This window comes from Mesoplodon mirus, assembly GCF_964341445.2.
Source record: "Mesoplodon mirus genome assembly, chromosome: 5".
Lineage (NCBI taxonomy): Eukaryota > Metazoa > Chordata > Mammalia > Artiodactyla > Ziphiidae > Mesoplodon > Mesoplodon mirus.
In genome coordinates this window covers 82,575,799-82,595,217 of record NC_138980.1, presented here as the reverse complement: position 1 = coordinate 82,595,217, position 19,419 = coordinate 82,575,799, and the positions used below count along the sequence as shown (strand labels likewise).

At 42.1% G+C, this 19,419-nt stretch overlaps 1 protein-coding gene across 1 annotated transcript in view; it reads left to right on the top strand.

Moving 5' to 3' along the window:
* Positions 1 to 19,419, top strand: part of PRDM6 (PR/SET domain 6) — a gene marked incomplete at its 5' end in the record, with an annotated part of 99,163 nt that overhangs the window by 2,440 nt on the left and 77,304 nt on the right. The window contains one exon of the mRNA XM_082621700.1: positions 7,135 to 7,442. Coding sequence (XP_082477826.1) covers positions 7,135 to 7,442 — 308 coding nt within the window. The remainder of the gene's footprint in view (positions 1 to 7,134; positions 7,443 to 19,419) is intronic.

Here is a 19,419-nt window from a genome sequence, read left to right as displayed (position 1 = left end):
GCAATCTTGAGGTTCAATACATTTTCACCAGAGAAAAACCTAGACTAATCAGAGAAAGAATTGGGACAGATTCCTAATTAATATGTGGCTATTGAACTAGTTTATTGTCTAGGTACCCTTTTTCGTGGCTGGAGGAAATGAATTATGATTTATTCAAATTATTCCTATTGTGTTAATCTTCTGATATCTCCTTTTGCGTCGACTGGACTGCTTCAGTGTGCAAAGTGCAGGGGCAAGGACAGGAGAGAAAGGAAGTCAGATTGTCTCATTAGAGTTACACTTCACATTGCTGTCTAATTAAAGGGCAACTGAGAAAGAAAATAGAAGGCTGAGGTAGCTCTCTATGTAATGCTGGGAGACTATGTCTGCCATGCTTCCAGGAACTTCTCTGGGCAAGAGTAGGCACTCATTTGAAACCATGAGATGTGTTTTACAAAGATGAAGTGAGAAGAGATTGAGTTTAATCTAACTAGGGGATCAGAACAACTCAGAAATGCAAACAGTGCGAAACTGGTTTTTCCCTTGGCAGGGAAAGTTGATATATCACTTGAAAGATGGTGAATAACAGCTTCTCTCCATTCCCAGGTTGTATGTGGGTCGGGGGTGGGGTGAGAGGCGGGCAGAAGGGAAGCACCTATTAATTTATCAGGCACAGATCATCCTAGTTTTCCTTTTAGTCTATTGCCCTTTCCCTTAAAAAGAATTCTGTGAAGTGACCACTGAGCATTGCTTCGTTTTATTACTTTGTATTTTAAAACGTATTGAGTCGTATTCTCTTTTTCTTACAAGGCAAAGAAAGGGGCCTCTGTACTTCTCCTTTTAGAAGAGTAACTTTTTGCCTGGGATCAGCAACCTAGTAACACCTGTGAATCAGTATCACCTTCACCTTGAAACTTTATTGCCACCTATGGCAAATGCCATAGTGAAGGGTGTTGTAGCTCTCTTTCACACATAAAAAGATGTAAAACCAGCAGAAACTATACAAGCTGGCCCGGGTGAGCTCTTCCAGTATATATCTAACTCCGTGTATGAAGTTATTCTATGATTGAAGTACACTTTCCACTGAGGCTCTCAATTCTTGCTTAGTTGCCTCTTCTTTCATCTCTAAAGTCAGGTGGAGCTTGTGTAATGTAAATGGGGGATGGGGACCTTTCTTCCTCCTGTATTACTGCCCTCATTTGCTGCCGGTTTGCCTGAAGCCATTGATTCCGTCAGGCTCCGTTGCGGTGGCCTCTTCTCGGGTTCTGGGAGCTGGTGCGTTGTTTGAGACCCTGTCACTACGCTTGGAAGGTATTGAGCAGCGGCCAAGGGGAGCGCCGGACGTTTGTGTTTGTTCGGAGACAGCCGGCCGAGCCAGTTAGCTTTTCATCCCCCCCACCTTTTTTTTTTTTTTTTTTTTTTTTTTTTGTTAAGACATTCCTCCCTCGTACCTGGGAGAGAGCAGGGGACTAATCCCGCCTGGGGTCTCTCTGCGGAGAATTGAGTCGGGGCAGTCCGCAACTTCCCCAGCTGGAGGTCTCTATCTCCTCCGTATTTCGGGGAGCCCTGCTGCGCAGGGAACAGCAACGGCGTGTGCGCAGGTGTTGGAGTTGGGCCCGAGGCTCCCCTGTTGGTAGCGCCATGCTTTCCAAGGGTTTGAGGAGAGATACTGGGGAGAGAAGGAAATCTGGGGTTTGTTTGGTTGAGAGGTCAGGGAAAGAGGGAAAAGGAGGGCCAGTGTTTACTGACCCTCCCTAATCTCTTCCCACCCAGTTGGAAAACGCAGGTCCTGTTTGGGAAGCTCCCGAGCCCAGTAACCCACCAGTGGGATTCTCCTGACGCCAAGGCACACTCGCTGCGCTACTCCCCGCTGTCAATGGCCAGCAAGCGACTTAGATTTCAGACCTGGTCTCCGGTGGGAGGAGGCTCGGCGTCACTGTGTGGACTTTTGTGTTGTTCTCTTTTTCTTTTTCTCTTTGCTCTCTTTTTGTGTGCACGCCCAGCCCCATCCCGTAACACACATAATTTAGCTATTTTACATCATTCGTTATCTAGCTCCCTGAAACTGAACATAGAGCCATATATTAGATTGAGGTTAGAAGAGGTGGTGACTGTTTATTTAAGGTGATAAAACGGTTCATCAGCAGTAATCTCCATCGATATGTGCCACCAGAAGATGAAGGATGAGGGGACAAGCCACAATTAATTGCCCTATAGTTTTGTAGGAGAGAGTGGAGCCAGCCCAGACCCGCTTCGATCTCCTCTCGCGCCTCCTATTCATCATCTCCACAATGTATATGGCGGCCTCGCAGGGGCAGGGGCCGGCGAGGTTTATCTCGGCGCAATATTCTCTCACCCTCACACACTGGCGCTGTCATTTAATTTATTAATACAGTCATCAGGAGACAAATAAAACCCACATTTCCTCCCTCTTTCTTTCCCTCCCCCTTTTGTCTCTCCCTCTTGGTCCCAGGGCCAAGCCGGCAGCCAGGCCGAGCAGGCGAAAGCCTAGCGCGTAGGCAATTCGTAGGGAAGCCTTAAACTCGCCTAGAGAGAGGCTCCCAGAAGGTTCCTGGGAGCTGGGCCGCCCCGCGGGAGCGAGACCACAATCGGTTCCCCTAGCGGGCTTGCCTCGCCTCTGGATCTGCTCCTAGACCCGCTCCCGGGAGCCTAGAAGACCCCTTCCCGCTGGCAGGAAAGGGGCAAGGCCTTCAACATACAGCTTAAGTGCTGGGGGGCCTGGCGCCCACCCCGTGCACGGCCCACCGCCATCCCAGCCAGCCAGTGGCTTGGCGCGGGGAGGGCTAAGCAGGGAGTGCGGGCTGCAGGGGGACGTGGAACTCTGGTGCGAGAGACTCCCAGCCACAGCGCTCCGCCTGCCCTAGGCCCCGTCGGCCAGCGCCCTCGGCGACCCCAAGGCCCAGTGCCCCCGCCACGAAGCAAGCGGAGCTGCCAGCAGGCGGCACTCCCGGGGCCGCGTCGCCGTCACCGGGCGGCGATCGATGGGCGCCGGCCCCCACCCGGCTCGGCCTGTGGGACAGAGGGCCGCGACCTCGGCGGCGGTCGCAGAGAATTTATAGCCGGGCGGTTACCGCCGCCCAGGCGGGGAGACAGGCTTTTCAGCTGCTTCTCGCTTGTCTTTCCGGAGGATACGTGAGGGCAGGAGAAAGCGGCGGAGAGGCTCTGGGGAGCGAAGATCCAGGGCGGCAGGCGCGTCCCGAGGGTCCCCGCTCCGCCTGCGCCCACGCGCTCCTGCCCACCTCTCCAGAAGGCGAAAGAGCCCTGAGACGTTTTATATTTCGCCTTTCCTAGAACGAGAAATGAGATACCAGAGAACTCCGGCTTGCTTTGCCCCTTTTACCTTAAAATAGATCCATTTTCAATTACACAAGTTGCACGTGCCCTTGTAAAAACATTCGAACAATACAGAAGGATAAGGAGGGAAGAGTGAAAGTCTGGTCTTCACTCCACTTGGCCTGGCCTCCTGAAGCCAGTGGGTGAACTAGTCTATAACTTAATGATACCTCCTTCTCTTACTCAGAGACCCATAAACAAGAGTATTAACAGATCTATTCAAGAGAGAGGAGAGAGCATGATCTCTTACATTCCCTAATGCTAAAATGGCACTTTGAAGTATCTTGCTTGGGGAATATAATATCTCTCACAGATACAGACAACATTTTATGAATAATAAGTATGCAGTTGTGAAAAAACTTACCCTGATTTTAAGAGAAAATAGGAACATTTATTTGCCTCTTCTTTAAGAATACAAATAGACGTACTATGTATTGTTTGGCCTGGAATGCTGTATCATGTATATAATACATATGTATTTTTTATGTGTAGTGTAGGCATCTAGCCCACTTTTTTCCTCAAATCTTTTCATGTAGGTGTTAGTGGCTTGCTGTCTAGAAAACACTCTGCTAGAATGTTTGTCCACTTGGGTCACATTTGTCAACCCCAGCTAATCAGTTACTTGTTTTAGTCATCCTCAGGCTCCTTTGGGACTCCAAGACATAAGTCAGAAGCCACATGTTTTCAGTGGCAGAAGTTTTGTGTATTAAGAAACAGTAACGTTAGGATATAACATGTATGTTGACATAGCCTTTCAGGTAGAGTATTTTGAAATAGCATGAAATGGTTTATAAATGAAGAAAACTTATACTGGATGAACTAATGATGGTGGGTTGGCCTTGCCTACCCTGCAGGTGTTCTTCTACATATTGGGAGAGCCTCAGCTTGTCACTCTGCAGAATGCTGCTATTAAATATTTCAACACTTCATGGAGACAAATGAAATTTAATAAGTTGAAGAAGTACTTTAGAGGACTTCTTAGAGAAAGGACTAGCCATACTCTATCATGCATAACAAATAACAGGAGTGTGCTTGTTGTCTGTGTGGGTGGTGGCCGGAGTTGGCACCTTTCCTCCTTATTTTATTGCTGATGTAGTGGGTGTGATGTTACAGGTTGTGGAGATCTTGTAAGTTGACAGAATCTCTGGTATGGACTGTTAGGGAGGAAATACCAAATGCTCTTTCTTCTCACCCTTTGTTTCACTGAGCCAACCAGAAAGGGAAAGTCTGTTAACTCCTTGGGGTGATTTATTTTTATTTTTATGGGCATATTGCCTTTGCTTATTGTCATTTGTTTTAAGCTATTTTTGCTAAGTTGCTGAAAGCTCATTTCTGAAGTTAGGCACTAAAATTCAAAATTATGGACATTATCTTCTTACTTTTCAAATCATCCTCTTACGTTAACCTCCCCAAACCCAAGAGTGTGGGAAAAAGAGAGAAATCTCTTTAGTTCAATCATCCTACAACAGTTTTGCAGCCCCAAAATAGTGACTTCAGTGAAATATTTCAATTATATTGATTGAGTTATGAGTTTGGATATAAAATTCTCCTAGTTTTCATTAACCTTAGATCTCTAGGTTTGGAGGCTTTGGAGTCAGGCAGACCTGATTGTGAATCCTTCTCAGCCACTTTCTAGTTTCTGGTCCTTGGTCAAGTTACATTGCTCATGAAGTCTCAGTTGCCTCATCTGCAAAATGGAAATTGTGATATTTAGATAATATGGTGGTTGTTTGGTTGAAGGTAGGTGTCTGGCACATAGTAGGCACTTGGTAATTGTGAGTTTTTATTGTCTTTCCTTCTATCCCCCCTTTATCTTAAGGTTTTTATTTTCACCATCAGAAGCTTGAGAGGGTGTGTGAAGTGTCTGCATTCTGGAGGAGTTGACTTACGGATAAGGGTGAGACTACCTCCCTCCATCTAGCCCTAGGGTCAAAAGCAGAGCCTGGCACAGTTTTGACATTAGTTTGTGTTGCTGAAAGAGGGGTCCTTTGTGTGATGGAGGTCCAGGAGGCATGGCCACTTCACTACCTGCAGAAACAGGTTGCTACTTTTCACTTGAGAGGCCTGGGGACACCCTCAAGAAGCTGAGGTCAAAGGTCCCCTCATTCCCTGGGCTCTTTTGGGGGAAGTGGAGGAGTAGCTGCCGGAGGGGAAGGCGCCGTGGGCTGGAGCCCTTCTTCACTGAAATAGGATACTCACCTAGTCAACCTTCGGTTCGCGGTGAAGCGAATGGCAAAATGGTATCGCACACCATGCTGGGTTGCGATTAGGTGTTCCTCGAAGGTTCCTCAGTGACTCACTTTTCACAAGTTCTTTGGGCATTTCAGTTGTTCAAGCACGGATAGGGCACACCCAGGGCGATCCACCAGGACTGGCTGTGACCAAGGCTGGGCGCAGGAGCCCAGAGGGCGACCCGCCGCCTAGCGCTGGTTCCTCCGCTGGCGCCCAGCTCTTGCCATCTCCGCCAGTCGGGGCTCGCCCGATATCAGGCCCAGTACCACAGGGCTCTGTTGCGCAGGGGCGCCGTGGCTCCCCAGGGAAGCTGGGCCAGGGAGGCTGGTTTCGCCGGCGGGCGCCGAGGCCGCCTCCCAGAGGCAGGTCCGCCAGGCCAGGGCGCAGACACGGCGGCTCCGCCAGGCCCATTAATAACCCGGAGGGCGCTGCGATCCGACAGCATGGTCGCCGCAGGCCTGCTTCCCGCGGCTGCTTGACCTGTTCCTGCCCAGTTTGAGTCGAAGGACACTGGGGGTCCACGGCCGGCCGCCCCAGAGGGTGGGGGTCCCCTCGCGCGCCGGCTGCTCTGAGGAACATAGGAAAGAGTAGGCTTTACTACAGCTCTCACTTAATTTATAACGCAAAATAATTGCATTTAGCCTCGGGCTCAACCGTCTGGGCAGGATTTGGGGCCCTCTCCATTGAACCTTTATCCTCATCATTAAAGACCCATTATCTTGATCGTTAAATTTGCTGTTGGTTTTTTGGGGGGCGGGCTTCCGGGAAGAGCTTGCACGCAAGCATAGGGCACCCCAAACCCGACAGAACAGCCCCGCCCTTTCCCTACCCGTCCCCACCTAGCTGGAGTGCCCGGAGCGGGCGCTGCCGGGGCGCTCGAGAGACCCTAGCGCCAGTGCGCCCTCTGTGGCCGGGGTCTAGAACTGGGGCTCCGCGGGGCCAAGGCCGGCTCCGCCCACTCGCGTGGACGTTCTCGCGAGAGGGGGGCGTGGGTCGAGGAGTGGGGATGGCTTGCAGCGCTAGACCGGTCGGCCACCTACGCTGGTGATTTTGAAAGTCTCTTCTATAACTGTAAAGAAAGGAAAACCAGACATACCCTGGCGATCAAGGTAGAATGTCTCCGAGATATCAGAATGGTCGAGAGACCGCCTTTTCTCTTGGTACAACGATAAATACACTTTGAAACGCCACTGAGAGAGAGAACCTGAGGGAACAGGGGAGAGGGTCAGAGGGAGCTAGAGGCAGAAGGGAAGAGGGAGAGAAAGGGGCAGAGGCCGGGGAGAAAAGCCGAGAGCCGTCGGTTCCTTGGAGACGACAACGCCGTCCGCACCCAACTCAGGAGGCTTTTGGAGGCGCCCGGGGCCTCGACCCTGTGCCAGGTGGATTTGGGTGCGACGAATTCCAAGGGAGCACGTCGGGTCACCTCTCCCCCTGCTCCCAGTGGCCTCGGCGCCCTCCGGCGTCACCTCCCCCGCAGGTGGCTCACCCGGGCGGGGATGCTGTTGGCGCGGGGTTTACCCGGGGTTAACCCTCTCCCTTTCCTCCCTCCCTCTCGCGTGTCTCCGGCAGGTTGCGACATGTGTGCGGACAACCGCAACGGCGAGTGCCCCATGCACGGGCCGCTGCACTCGCTGCGTCGGCTCGTGGGTACCAGCAGCGCCGCGGCCGCCGCGCCCCCTCCGGAGCTGCCCGAGTGGCTTCGGGACTTGCCACGGGAGGTGTGTCTGTGCACCAGCACCGTGCCCGGTCTGGCCTACGGCATCTGCGCGGCGCAGAGGATTCAGCAGGGCACCTGGATTGGGCCCTTCCAGGGCGTGCTCCTGCCCCCGGAGAAGGTGCAGGCCGGCGCCGTGAGGAACACGCAGCATCTCTGGGAGGTAAGTCGGCCGCCACCGAGAACCTTGCCACCCAGCCGGAGCTTTGGCCGGCAAAGAGCCTCCCTTGTTCCCCAGAGGGTAGTGGAGGCTCGATTTCTCTGGTCACGCAGATGCCTGGTATTTTCAGCACCTGCAGTGAAGAGGTGCAGAGCCAGGCCCAGCACTACAGCAACCCAGCCAGGAAGACAGGGCTTACAGGTTTCTGAAGAGGGAATCACCATAACAAGCTTCCATTCCAGGTGTGATAGATTTGACTGTTGTCTCCCTTGATCTTGAGAAAAAGAGAAAACACCTGAGGAGGTAGAACAGAGGAGGCTGGGCATTGGGATGTGAGCTAGGTGAATTTTGTGTTCTATTTTAAGCTCTTCCAACATGTTGTTTTTGTTTTTGCCCACTGGGCAAGAAGGAACATAAACATAAACAGCAGGAAGGAGAGTCAGGTTCATTTTCTCAGATGAAAACAATTTGGTAAACGCTGAATGTGAGAGACTGTAACATGTTTCACAACTTTCAAAGTGCCCAAAGTAAAGCAAAATCGTACTGTGAATCAGATACCACAAATTCTGCTTCTCTGACAAAGTACAGTTATTCAGTCTTCAACAGGGTACTGTAGGAAAACTCTGGGCAGTTTGGTATAACCCAATTGATAGTACTTCAATGGTACAATCTTACCTGATGCTATTACTTAAAAGTCAACAACGTATTTGAAAACTATTAACCTGAGATTTGTCTCAAAGCTTCATGGTTGATTACTGAGGTCCATTCCGGAAGAGACAGACCCTTAATGTAGGTTTCTCCCACACCAATTTTAGATACTCCCACCATGGAGAGTTATTTATGAAAATAAGGTGCCAGAAGTCTTACTCTTAAGCAGTATGTACATCTGACTGAGGCCAGGCAATATAATGGAGTGGGATTTGCCAGAAGACAAACTTTTTTAAATGCCAGAGGCCAAGTTGGCATGGACCTTAAGGCTCCATTAATGGCTCATTTCTGCAACAGCTTGCCCCCCACTTTTGGCTCAGTAGCCTGCAAGATGATCATTTTTCACTGCAAGTTGCCTTATAGTCACTAACTAAACTCATACGATTCAATAATCCACTCAGATTTTGCTGAGCACCCACTCTGGCCAGCACTATGACTTGGTCTCCAGGCCGCTTGTATGACTATTGGCAGTGGGTACTAAGGCCTGTGTCTGCAGAGCTGCCTTTGATTAAAGGGGAGGAACTAAATCTATGAGCTCATAGCCAAGCAGCCCAAGATGACCACATGGTGGCCACTGGGCTGTGTACCCTACAGTTATCCACTGGTGCACTGCACTGTGCCCAGGCTCCCAGGTTCCATTTCACACCTAAACTATTGTGAAATTATTACTGGAAAACAATTATACATTTTTAATCTTTCAGAATAGAATTCTTGAATGAGGAAAAAAAGAGGCATATTTATGTTGCCAAATAGTGCTTGCTTTCTTTTTTTTTAAACAAATTTTATATAGGGAAATGGGGCAGGAGAAAATGGTCAATACATTGAGTCAAGTTAGACTTTAGAGCTTTTGGATAGGAAAAACTGACATGTGGGAAATAAAGCATCTGGTTTTGAAATATTTTCTAGTTGGTTTTTGTTTTTGACTAATTAGTTGTTACCCCCACTGTGGTTTCAAGTTTATAAAACAATTCCAGTCACTTTTCGTGTTCCAGTGGTATTATTAGGAACTGTATACCATACAGTTAAAGATCTGCCAATACTTTTCTGAGGAAATCGTAAAGCAATTGCTTAGTGGTACAGATTTGTTCTATCTGAAAATGTTAAAACTGAGCACTATTACATTGCCCTCTGATGCCTTGGGTTTAGTGCCCGTCTGTTTTTAGAGTGCTGGGGACAAAGCCACAAATATGAAAAAAATCCCATAGCTTATTGTGGTTGTTGGTTTTTGTTTTCCTGAAAGGCTTTGAATGATTGGGATGTTGGCAGGAGACCACTATACAGATAGAATATGATGATATATATCAATACTGAAAACTATGGAGCCTTTTTTCTGCACCTTTACTTGTACTTGATGAAGTTAAAATTCTGTTGTAGCAAAGAGACTGGGGAATTTAATTAGTTTGTTGTTGTTGATGATACTTCGGTGGATATAAAGTGAGTTTTACCTGTTGTTTAGGGTATGTGAGTTGAGTGTGTTGTGGGGTGGTACATAGACTTGGTTCTGTGTTACAAAAAAAGACTTGCTGAGTTTATGCTTGAATGATCTACTTCTAAAAAGGACATAATCTATTTATTTTTATCATCTGTAAGAATAGTTACAATAACATGCATTTAGGGGATGGAAGGAATATTAAAACTGAGGCCATGTAATACGTATCAGACTCCTGGGAGATCATATAAATGCGACCGACCAGGGTTACGTAACTGATTGCCAATGTCCATGTGTAAGATAAAATACTTATTTAATAGGTTTCAGAGTTTTACTAGTATAATTATTTTTAAGATATGAAGTGTAAGTTTATTTTAATTTTTAAGCATTATAATTTATTATTTTTATAAAATGTGACTATTTGAATTGTTACATTTATAACAGAAAATTCTAAATGTGGGATTGTTCCTCAGATTTTAGTCTTTCCTTTCAAATCTAAATTTTATTGTGAAAAAATTTTAATTATTATATTTTTTATATTAGAAAGAATCAGTAATTGGAATGCACTGTAGGTCTATAAGAAACTTTGGGCAATAATTGTTTAATGACTCATGTAATAACTATCCATTTTGAAAACATACTTTTAAAGATATCTTCCAGACTATCAGATCGACATAAAGCAGATCTTGAAAAAATTAAAAGCAATCGATCATTACTATTTCATTTTAAAAGTCAACTGGAATCGTTTCTCTTTCTCACATGTTTTTCAAGTCACTTGCAGGTGAAGAAATGTCTTTATATTTAGAGTTCAATACTCAGGTCCTGATGGATCTTACCAAGGTTACTTATCTTTATTTCAGTACAATAAATGGATTGCTAATCCCGTCACTGTTTCCAAGTAGATGATGGATTTTTGTTTCAGTTTACAGTTCATTGTTTTTAGTAAGGTTGTACTTTATTATACACATGAAGGCTTATTACAGAAACAATCAGATTCACTTTAGTTACTCCTTTTGCTGAATCATTAAAAGCTCTTTTTTTTTTGTAGAAAAATGACTTTTAAAATATTTAACATATATCATTTACGGAGAGCTTGTTTGATTGGTTTGTAAGTGTGCTATCATCTTTTAGTTAATATTTTCTTTATGTATAATCCTGGTTCATAAAAATACAATTTAAAGAAAGTTAAATATCATGCCACTACCTTCATTATGTTTTGACTCTTTTGGGTATTTGTAGTTTAAGGAGGTTAACAAGCTAAAAGCCAAATTATTAGTCCTTTTTTGGGCCAATTTCTTTTAGAATCAGAATTTTAATGTGTTTTACAAAAAATAATAAGTTCAGATACTTTAAAACAGAAATATTACAGGATGGATTAAACAATCACTTGCCTTGCTTATATACCTGTATTCCAGCAAGACTTGGATGCATGATATATTTCTAGCTATTTGGCCATAACAGGAAAGATCTTTCTGAATGTTTTGCAAAGAAAGCATAGTCTTTCTCAGCAATTAGGTCTTATTGATGAGAGTGAGATAATTTTGTCCTAATGTGTTTTCTAATAAAGAAGTGAAAGGGCACATTTGATTCCAACATTTATGAAAACATTATCTCAATTATTAATGTGCCCCTTTTCCCTTGAGATAAATTAATCTAGTCGTACATGGTTTCCCCTTTCTGCTTAACATCAGAATTTAATACGACTGGACCTGAGGAATGTACATGGTGTATACTTTAAATTCTACCTGAAGAAAATACGGAAATTTAAAATTAAGTTACAGTTTAAGATAGCCTAGAATTACTCAAGCCTTTCAACTCAAAGTCTGATTTGACAAGAAATTTTACCAACATTGACAAAATAAATTGCACTTATTTTCACCCCAGAAAAGTTTTTCTGTTAATTGAAATAATGCAGTAACTTGTTAGGATTACAGTCAAGGTACTAATTTTACAGAATTTCTCTTTGCCTGAGTAAAATTTGAGTGTCTCATTTTCAATTGCACTACGTAGAAAGCTTCATTATTTTTCTTCAGAAAATCAAGGGGTATAACATAATGTGGTCCTTTTTGTGGTTTGATTTTGTGCCATAATATTTTAGATTTAATAAGAGTTTTACTTTGAAGCAAATGGTCTATTTTTCATCATTACTATTTAGCTTAGGTCAAAAGACATTAATGAAAACCAATTTTAAAAATGTATTACATGCTGCTAAATGTTTATATTTCAAAGCCATCACAAGTAATTGGTACTAGAAGGAAATGAATTGATTTCATATTTTAAGTGTATTATGTATGTTTCCGTAAGCGACCCAACTCCATCTATAGTACTGTACCCATTTGTATATATTTAGATGTTGAAAAAAATCGCTTGAAAATAATAATTTTAAATTCAATAAAAATCATTTTTAAATTCAATTAAAATCACTTAAAAATTGTTCCAGTGATAGTGCTGTAACTGTATACTCCATATTTTGCTTTATAGACCTGGGCTCATTTTGGCCTTATTCACCAAAACACCAGGGGACAGAACTATGTGGCTGTCACAGCTATATTGAAGTAAAAATTGTGTTTCTTAGCAATTTATCATTTAATATAGCAGAGTGCTTGTCATTTTAGTTTTTAATATATCAACTCCATGAAATCCAAATAATGTCTCCTTCAAAATAAACCATAGTCATGTTACTATTATGTTTTTAATTATGCAGAGTAACAGCTGGTGCATCTCTTTGGCTTTGCCTCATTTGATTTGAAGATATCTTTTATAGTGGTGCCCATTTGATCGAGTGTGAGCATTTTGTAGTTTTACATAAACTGTAAAACCATCTGCCGCCCCTTGAAATGGTTACCAGAATTGTGTTAAAAATCAAAACTTAGTACTTAAAGTTGGCTTTGAAAAGGTCCATTTAAAGTCCTGGTCCTCTTGGTTTATGTACCAAATGCCACCCTTGGTTTTCTAAGTCCAAAAATGACTCTGCTTTAAAAAAAATTATAACAGCCATTTGGAAATTCTCATGTTAGTGAAGTTTAATCCAAATATGCATGTGGCACTAGAGTGTTTTAGTTGCAAATACTTTATAAAGAATGATGTGTTCTGTATCTGCAGAACTATTTTTCTCATTGGTCAGTTCAGTTTATCTATTGTTTACAGATTGCTTCTTTTGATAGCATTTTGTCCATGTGAAGAAAGTAATTCACAAGTATTTCTTGGTCTATAACTGCACATTTTCTTACATTGTATAATTTTTTTTCCTTTTTCCACACTGCCTTAAAAATAGGGTATGGAAATTAAAATCAGAATTGCAGAGGTTACAGGACAGATGAAATCTGCTGTCTCCAATCACTGCGTGGCAGCAAGTGATCTGATGAAAATGTGATTTTGGTAACACTGGGTCAGAGAAACCTGCAGGGGAGCCTTTTAATTTCACTGTCAATTAAGGCAGTTTTAACTATTCAAGGAAATCTACCGCATTACCCAGAAACCACTTGTAGTTGTCGTATAATGTGATGAGTTTAAACGTTTTTGGTTGAATACGGAAAACTGCCTATTACTCAGCTGAGGAATCATGTCCACAGTACCAAAATCCTCATTTCTCAGAGGGTGGATGTGATACATTGGTGTTTGGCTTTTCTAAAAAGTGCTGTGCATGGGACCACTATGAGACTGCCTTGCTCTCCTTTTTTCTTTTTCTTTTTTGGAATCATATATAATCCACAATTTCATGAGTTGAGACATTCCTTGTGTATTTACACAAGAAATACAGACTCCGGTATAACTACTTAGCATAAAAGCTAGAGCAGCCAGAACAGCGTATACTTTTCCTTGTAAGCATTTGCCACCTCGCTCAGATAAGTTACAGAATTCCATTATCCAAATTGTTACACATGTGTGACAGAGGTTGACCTTTCGTCATGTCAATCCTTTTTGTGTAGGCCCCAGGCTCCAGCCTAATGGCTCAAACCCTGATTTACTCACTGTAATAAGGGCAGGAGGTCGAGCAATTGTCAGGCTGCCTGTTCGTACTCTTCTTGGAGCCTGGTTGAAGGCTGTTAACACAAAGCTTTTCAAAGTGAATTTACAACCAGCACCACTGACAGAGGCCAATCAGTGCACCATAAATGTCAGGTTAGTGAGATTGAGCAGTAAGTAAAGTACTGACAGCACACTATTGGCTGGAATCAATTGGCCAAGGTTTAACCGAGAAGAGCAATCTCTGTGTGGTGGGCTTAGGGAAAGAGCTAAGTGTGCAGTCTGGGTTTCCAGGTGGAGTCTGTAGATGTACCTGTGAGGGTTGGGATGTCACCCATTTGCTGCGGTGCATCCAGCATCGTCGTGTCGATATGCTTCACGACCTGGGGGTTCAGAGCGGCAGAGCCTGCTGATTCTGAGTTGGGTGGTAAAAAATGCCCCTAACATTAGACAGGAGAGAGAGAGAAAAAAACTATTAAAATATGGGGCTGTCAGAACTGGGAGACACATCCAGTGCGTTACAATTCAGTGAAAGGTAATTTGTTTAAGTTGCAAAACTGTAACAGGGCTTTCTACCAAGGCAGAGAGACAGATAAGCCCATTCTTTTGCTCTTCCTGGGGCTCAGCAGGGTGAAACTTTCATGGAAGTCACTAATGACTGATTATGGGTTGAGGGTCTGAATATCCATGAAATGTGGTTTCCCCACCAGACAAATGTTTTTATCATTTTTTGTAATGACAGCCTGGACAACAATTCATTTAACTCTGAAGGCATCAGCATTAAAATGGAGGAATCCATTAAAATGCTGTATGCAAGGATTTATAAATTAGGCAATTTCCTTGATTATTGCAGTCATTTACAAAATTGATTGTTCCAGTGTGGTATAGACAGATTTCAGCAGCGATCATTGACAACAAGCACATTCTGATATCTATAGCTACTGGTCACTAAACCAGGTCAGTATTCCTCACCCCCCTTCTGTTCTTGGTCTCAAGGTCAGGCAGACTGATTTCAAAGAAGCTTATAATTATGAAGTTTCATTTGTCTTCAGAGGAGACTCACCTAGGCTGTGAGGGTAGGTGTGGGTTGCTCTTAAAGGTTGTAGCATTCTATTCACAATAGCCAGGACATGGAAGCAACCTAAGTGTCCATCGACAGATGAATGGATAAAGAAGATGTGGCACATATATACAATGGAATATTACTCAGCCATAAAAAGAAACGAAATTGAGTTATTGGTAGTGAGGTGGATGGACCTAGAGACTGTCATACAGAGTGAAGTAAGTCAGAAAGAGAAAAACAAATACCGTATGCTAACACATATATATGGAATCTAAAAAAAAAAAAAATCATGAAGAACCTAGGGGCAAGATGGGAATAAAGACACAGACCTACTAGAGAATGGACTTGAGGACACGGGGAGGGAGAGGGGTAAGCGGGGACAAAGTGAGAGAGTGATAGTGTATACATGGACATATATACACTACCAAATGTAAAAGAGATAGCTAGTGGGAAGCAGCCACATAGCACAGGGAGATCAGCTCGATGCTTTGTGACCACCTAGAAGGGTGGGATAGGGAGGGTGGGAGGGAGGGAGATGCAAGAGGGAAGAGATATGGGGATATATGTATATGTATAACTGATTCACTTTATTATAAAGCAGAAACTAACACACCATTGTAAAGCAATTATACTCCAATAAAAATGTTAAGGAAAAAAAAAGGTTGGAGCATTGTTTTTATATTTTAATCATACTTTGTGGGAGGGTATTGATGATCCCGATATGCTTCAGATCAGTAGCACAGATTTTGAGATGTTTCCAACTTAAAAGGAAATAATTTTTGCAAATTGCATCTATAAATATTTGTTTGATTGAAGATCTAAAAGTCAATAATGTGTTTTATTTGTTGGTCCTTAGAGTTCTAATTACCCAATAGATATATCAGAGAGTCACTGGATTTTAGGTCAATTAATTCTGGAAAGCCTAATAAAGACATTGTTGCAAGTGTGAAATGCTCAAAATGCTGCAGATTTTCCTACATAAGAATGCACACAAGTTCACTTGGTGTTTAATCATTAACCACAAACCACAAAGTTGTCTTTATTTCTGAAATATCAGAGATGGGCATGCCAGATGTGTCTGCAGAGCTCTATCCAATGAAAGCTGGCTGTGCAGTTTATGCTTAGTACAGAATAACTAACTTTAGACATTTGTTTTCAATCATCATTTTGTTTTTAATCATAATTTTCCCCTTTTGGAACTCTAACACAAACTGGGGCTTGTAAAACAATAGCACTTTAGAAAATTGTTTAACACTGTTGGGAAGGCAGAAAATTTTCAGTTTGTCCTGATTTGAATATATAATAATTTGATCTCAAGGTAGTTCTTTGTTTTAAATTGAAGATGTATGTTTTGGGAAGTCCTGTGGCTTGGGGGCACTTTGCACTTATTTGGCTACTGTTACTTAATACTCTAAGTCAGAAGTTCATTTTCATTTTTAATTAGTTGTAAAATTCACTGCTTAAAAATTGAGTAAAAAAGGCAGTGTTTCAGTTCAGTGTCTTGATGTGATCTCTTCATTTTTATTTAAATTTTTTTTTACACAGTATTCTGGTTTCTGTTAAGACTTAAAAGCCGTGGGACTAGATCTGTCTCCGGGGAGCTCTGAACGAAGCACTCAGTTTTATAGGTGTTTTTGCCAATCCCCTTGTAAATTTATTTAATAAACCAACACCTACAGCATGCAATTGTGAAATAATGATATGGGAATGAGCCCATTTTATTAAAATGAACAGTGTTTTTCACTCTCTGTGATCATTTTAAATTAAGCCTGCCTCCGATAATGAAGTGTCTGTAGAAACATTCGGTGTAATCTAATTCAGTAGAAAGTTCTTAAGTTCTTTTTATAATTGGAATTAAATTAAATATGATCAAGTCATGTTTTCAGTATCTTGTAAAGCACCAGGGCCTCAAGTGTTGTTAGCACACGTGGGAATATTAATGTTTATCGCAAAAGCAACAGTACTAAATTCCTAGATATCCTTGCAAACTCCAAAATGGTAGATAACCTGTAAATAAATTCTAGGTTAGAATATAATGTTTTTAGAACCTGTTGTGTTTGTCCCACACTAATATTAAAATTTATTTTTGATATACAAAATGCACAAATAGTTCCTGGGAGAGAGAGTCCTGAAAAATATTGGTCTACTGAGGAAAACACTTAATTTCAATTTATTGCAATTAATTGCAATTAAAAATTTGACCTGGATAATCTACAAAGTAGAAAATCAAATTGCTAAACTTTAAAATGGTAGAAATGAACTTTTCTATTAAAAATAATTCTTATCATAAGAAATTTAAACTGTATGAAAGTATAAACCAGTGGTAACCATTATTGACAATTTTTATAATGGTCTTTTGAGAGATGACTATGTAATGTAATATACATTTGTTTGTATATGCATTGTATATACATTGAATCACAGTTTTGCTAAAAGATACTTGTGCTATCTCCTTGAATCTGCAAAACACTTTTTTTTTTTTTTTTTTTTTTTTTGCGGTACACAGGCCTCTCACCATTGTGGTCTCTCCCGTTGCGGAGCACGGGCTCAGCAGCCATGGCTCACGGGCCCAGCCGCTCCGCGGCATGTGGGATCTTCCCGGACCGGGGCACGAACCCGTGTCCCCTGCATCAGCAGGCGGACTCTCAACCACTGTGCCACCAGGGAAGCCCTGCAAAACACATTTTAAAAGCAGCAACTAATGACACTGTTTTCATAGGATCTCCTGCAGATGTTTAAATTTGGCTCACCCATGAATAGATTTTGATTTTGTGTCTAGTCCCATCCTCCGCTCTCTGTATCTTCCCTGGTGGGAAATTTCATTAACAGTCTGCAGATCCTACTGATACTATAGAAGCATTTCTACTGATATTTTCATGTTTTATAGCACATCTTTAATAAGACCAGAGCCTTTCTGAGATCTATAAGGAGATTTTAATAGTCCTCAGGGAGGAAGGAAAAAATTTTTGTGTTTCTTTTAATACATCAAGGTGTTAACAAAAAATAATCAAATCTCTTTGAAATGCTTTTCTAAGTAAGAAGACTCCTTGATTTATGTAGCTGTGTGTGAGACTTGAGGGAAACTACTTAATTTCTTTGTACCTCTCGTTTCTCCATATGTAAAAGAGAGCCATATTGTACTGTTACACAAATTAGAGTGACAATATTTATGATGCTTGTTTAATAAAAGAGATTTTCCCTTTTTCAATTGGGGTTTTAATAATAATTTTTAAGTCTGTAGTGGACTTGCATATAGTAATAAAGAATCTCATTATTTGTGGAAACAAAAGATTGTACATGGTAGCCCATGATACACAGTTTGGATTTAATTACTTACTATAAAATCAGGCTTAATATTTAAATGCAAATTTATTTAGCACTGCTTACAAGTAAGAAAGGATTATGTATTAAGGGGATACCATACAACATGGATGTACAAAAAATCATCGCTGGCTTTAATTTTTAAAAGAACATTTCTAATGGATGGCAACAGGGTAACTACAAATATTAGACACATAAAGAACATTTCCTAGAGGTACATGATTTCAGTAAGTGAAATGGTCACTCATAATCCTCACAACAGAGAACTGACTTGCAATATGAACATGCAAGGGGAAAAACTTAGTAAAATCACCAAGCAGCCCTAAACCTGAAGGTCTTTTGACCATGGACCTTGAATCAGGAGCAATTCAATAGGTAGCTTTGACCCTGGATATTGAATTCTGAATAGAAAAACATCTCAATGCCCAGCATATCGTGACTTGTCAATAAATATTAAATGACAACAAATCAACATAGTGGCACTTTTGCCACTGTCCATAAAAATGTGTGTGCAGCTATGTGTGTACCAGTGAATACCTACATAATAGTACATTATACAACTTAAGAATATGTGTCAGTGTTGATTCCAAGTGACAGAAAATTTTAAATGAAAAAATAAACATAAATACCAAAACTTGTCATAGAGAACAAAAATTAAACTGAAATGAATATTTTTCTAATATATATTTATTGAATATTAACCATATCTCTTATGTTATCTGGAGTTTTTACTTTGATGATAATCTAATCAGGGGTGATAGTCAAAATATCTGACAACCAATCCAGCTTAGACCCTGCCTCATAAACCTGGATGCCTACAGTTGTATCTGTGCTCCATGGGCTACATATCAGCTCCAAAGCTAGGAGAGTTAGCAGAGCTTTAGCAAAGCCATTAAACAAATAGTCTGTAATGGGTATAAGTTTCAGTTTTGCAAGATGAAGAAGTTCTGGAGATTGATTGTACAATATTGTGGATATCCTTATCAGTACTAAACTATATGGTAACTTTTATGTGTATTTTACCACAATAAGAAAAGAATAATAACTATATTTTCGGTGATTTTTCTTCCAGCTCAGTGATTCTTAAACTCTCACATCCTGGAGACAAGAATCTCCAGGTGCAGGGAGCCCAGGAAAATTCAATCTGGGGACCTGCCCCCAAAAGATTCTGATTCAGTGGTCCTGCATTGGGACCCAGGAATCAATTTTCTGAACCAGTGTCCCACGTGGTGCTGGAACTACAGTTCGGGGAACGAAATGCCAAGCTCCCCCTTTCTCGGCCTTACTCCTGAGGTTGTTAACTTCCCTTCGTGCTTCTTCCCTTGTCTTGGCTGCTCTTGAGCAAACCTGGCATATCTTCGGTTTCCCTTCTATATCTGGTCTCATCTGTTCCTATGTTAATTCTAGTCTCACCCCTTGCTTTCATTCCTGCTACACCTTGCTAATCTCTAGGCATTTCCAAACTCCTCCCTTACCACCCACACCCCAAGATA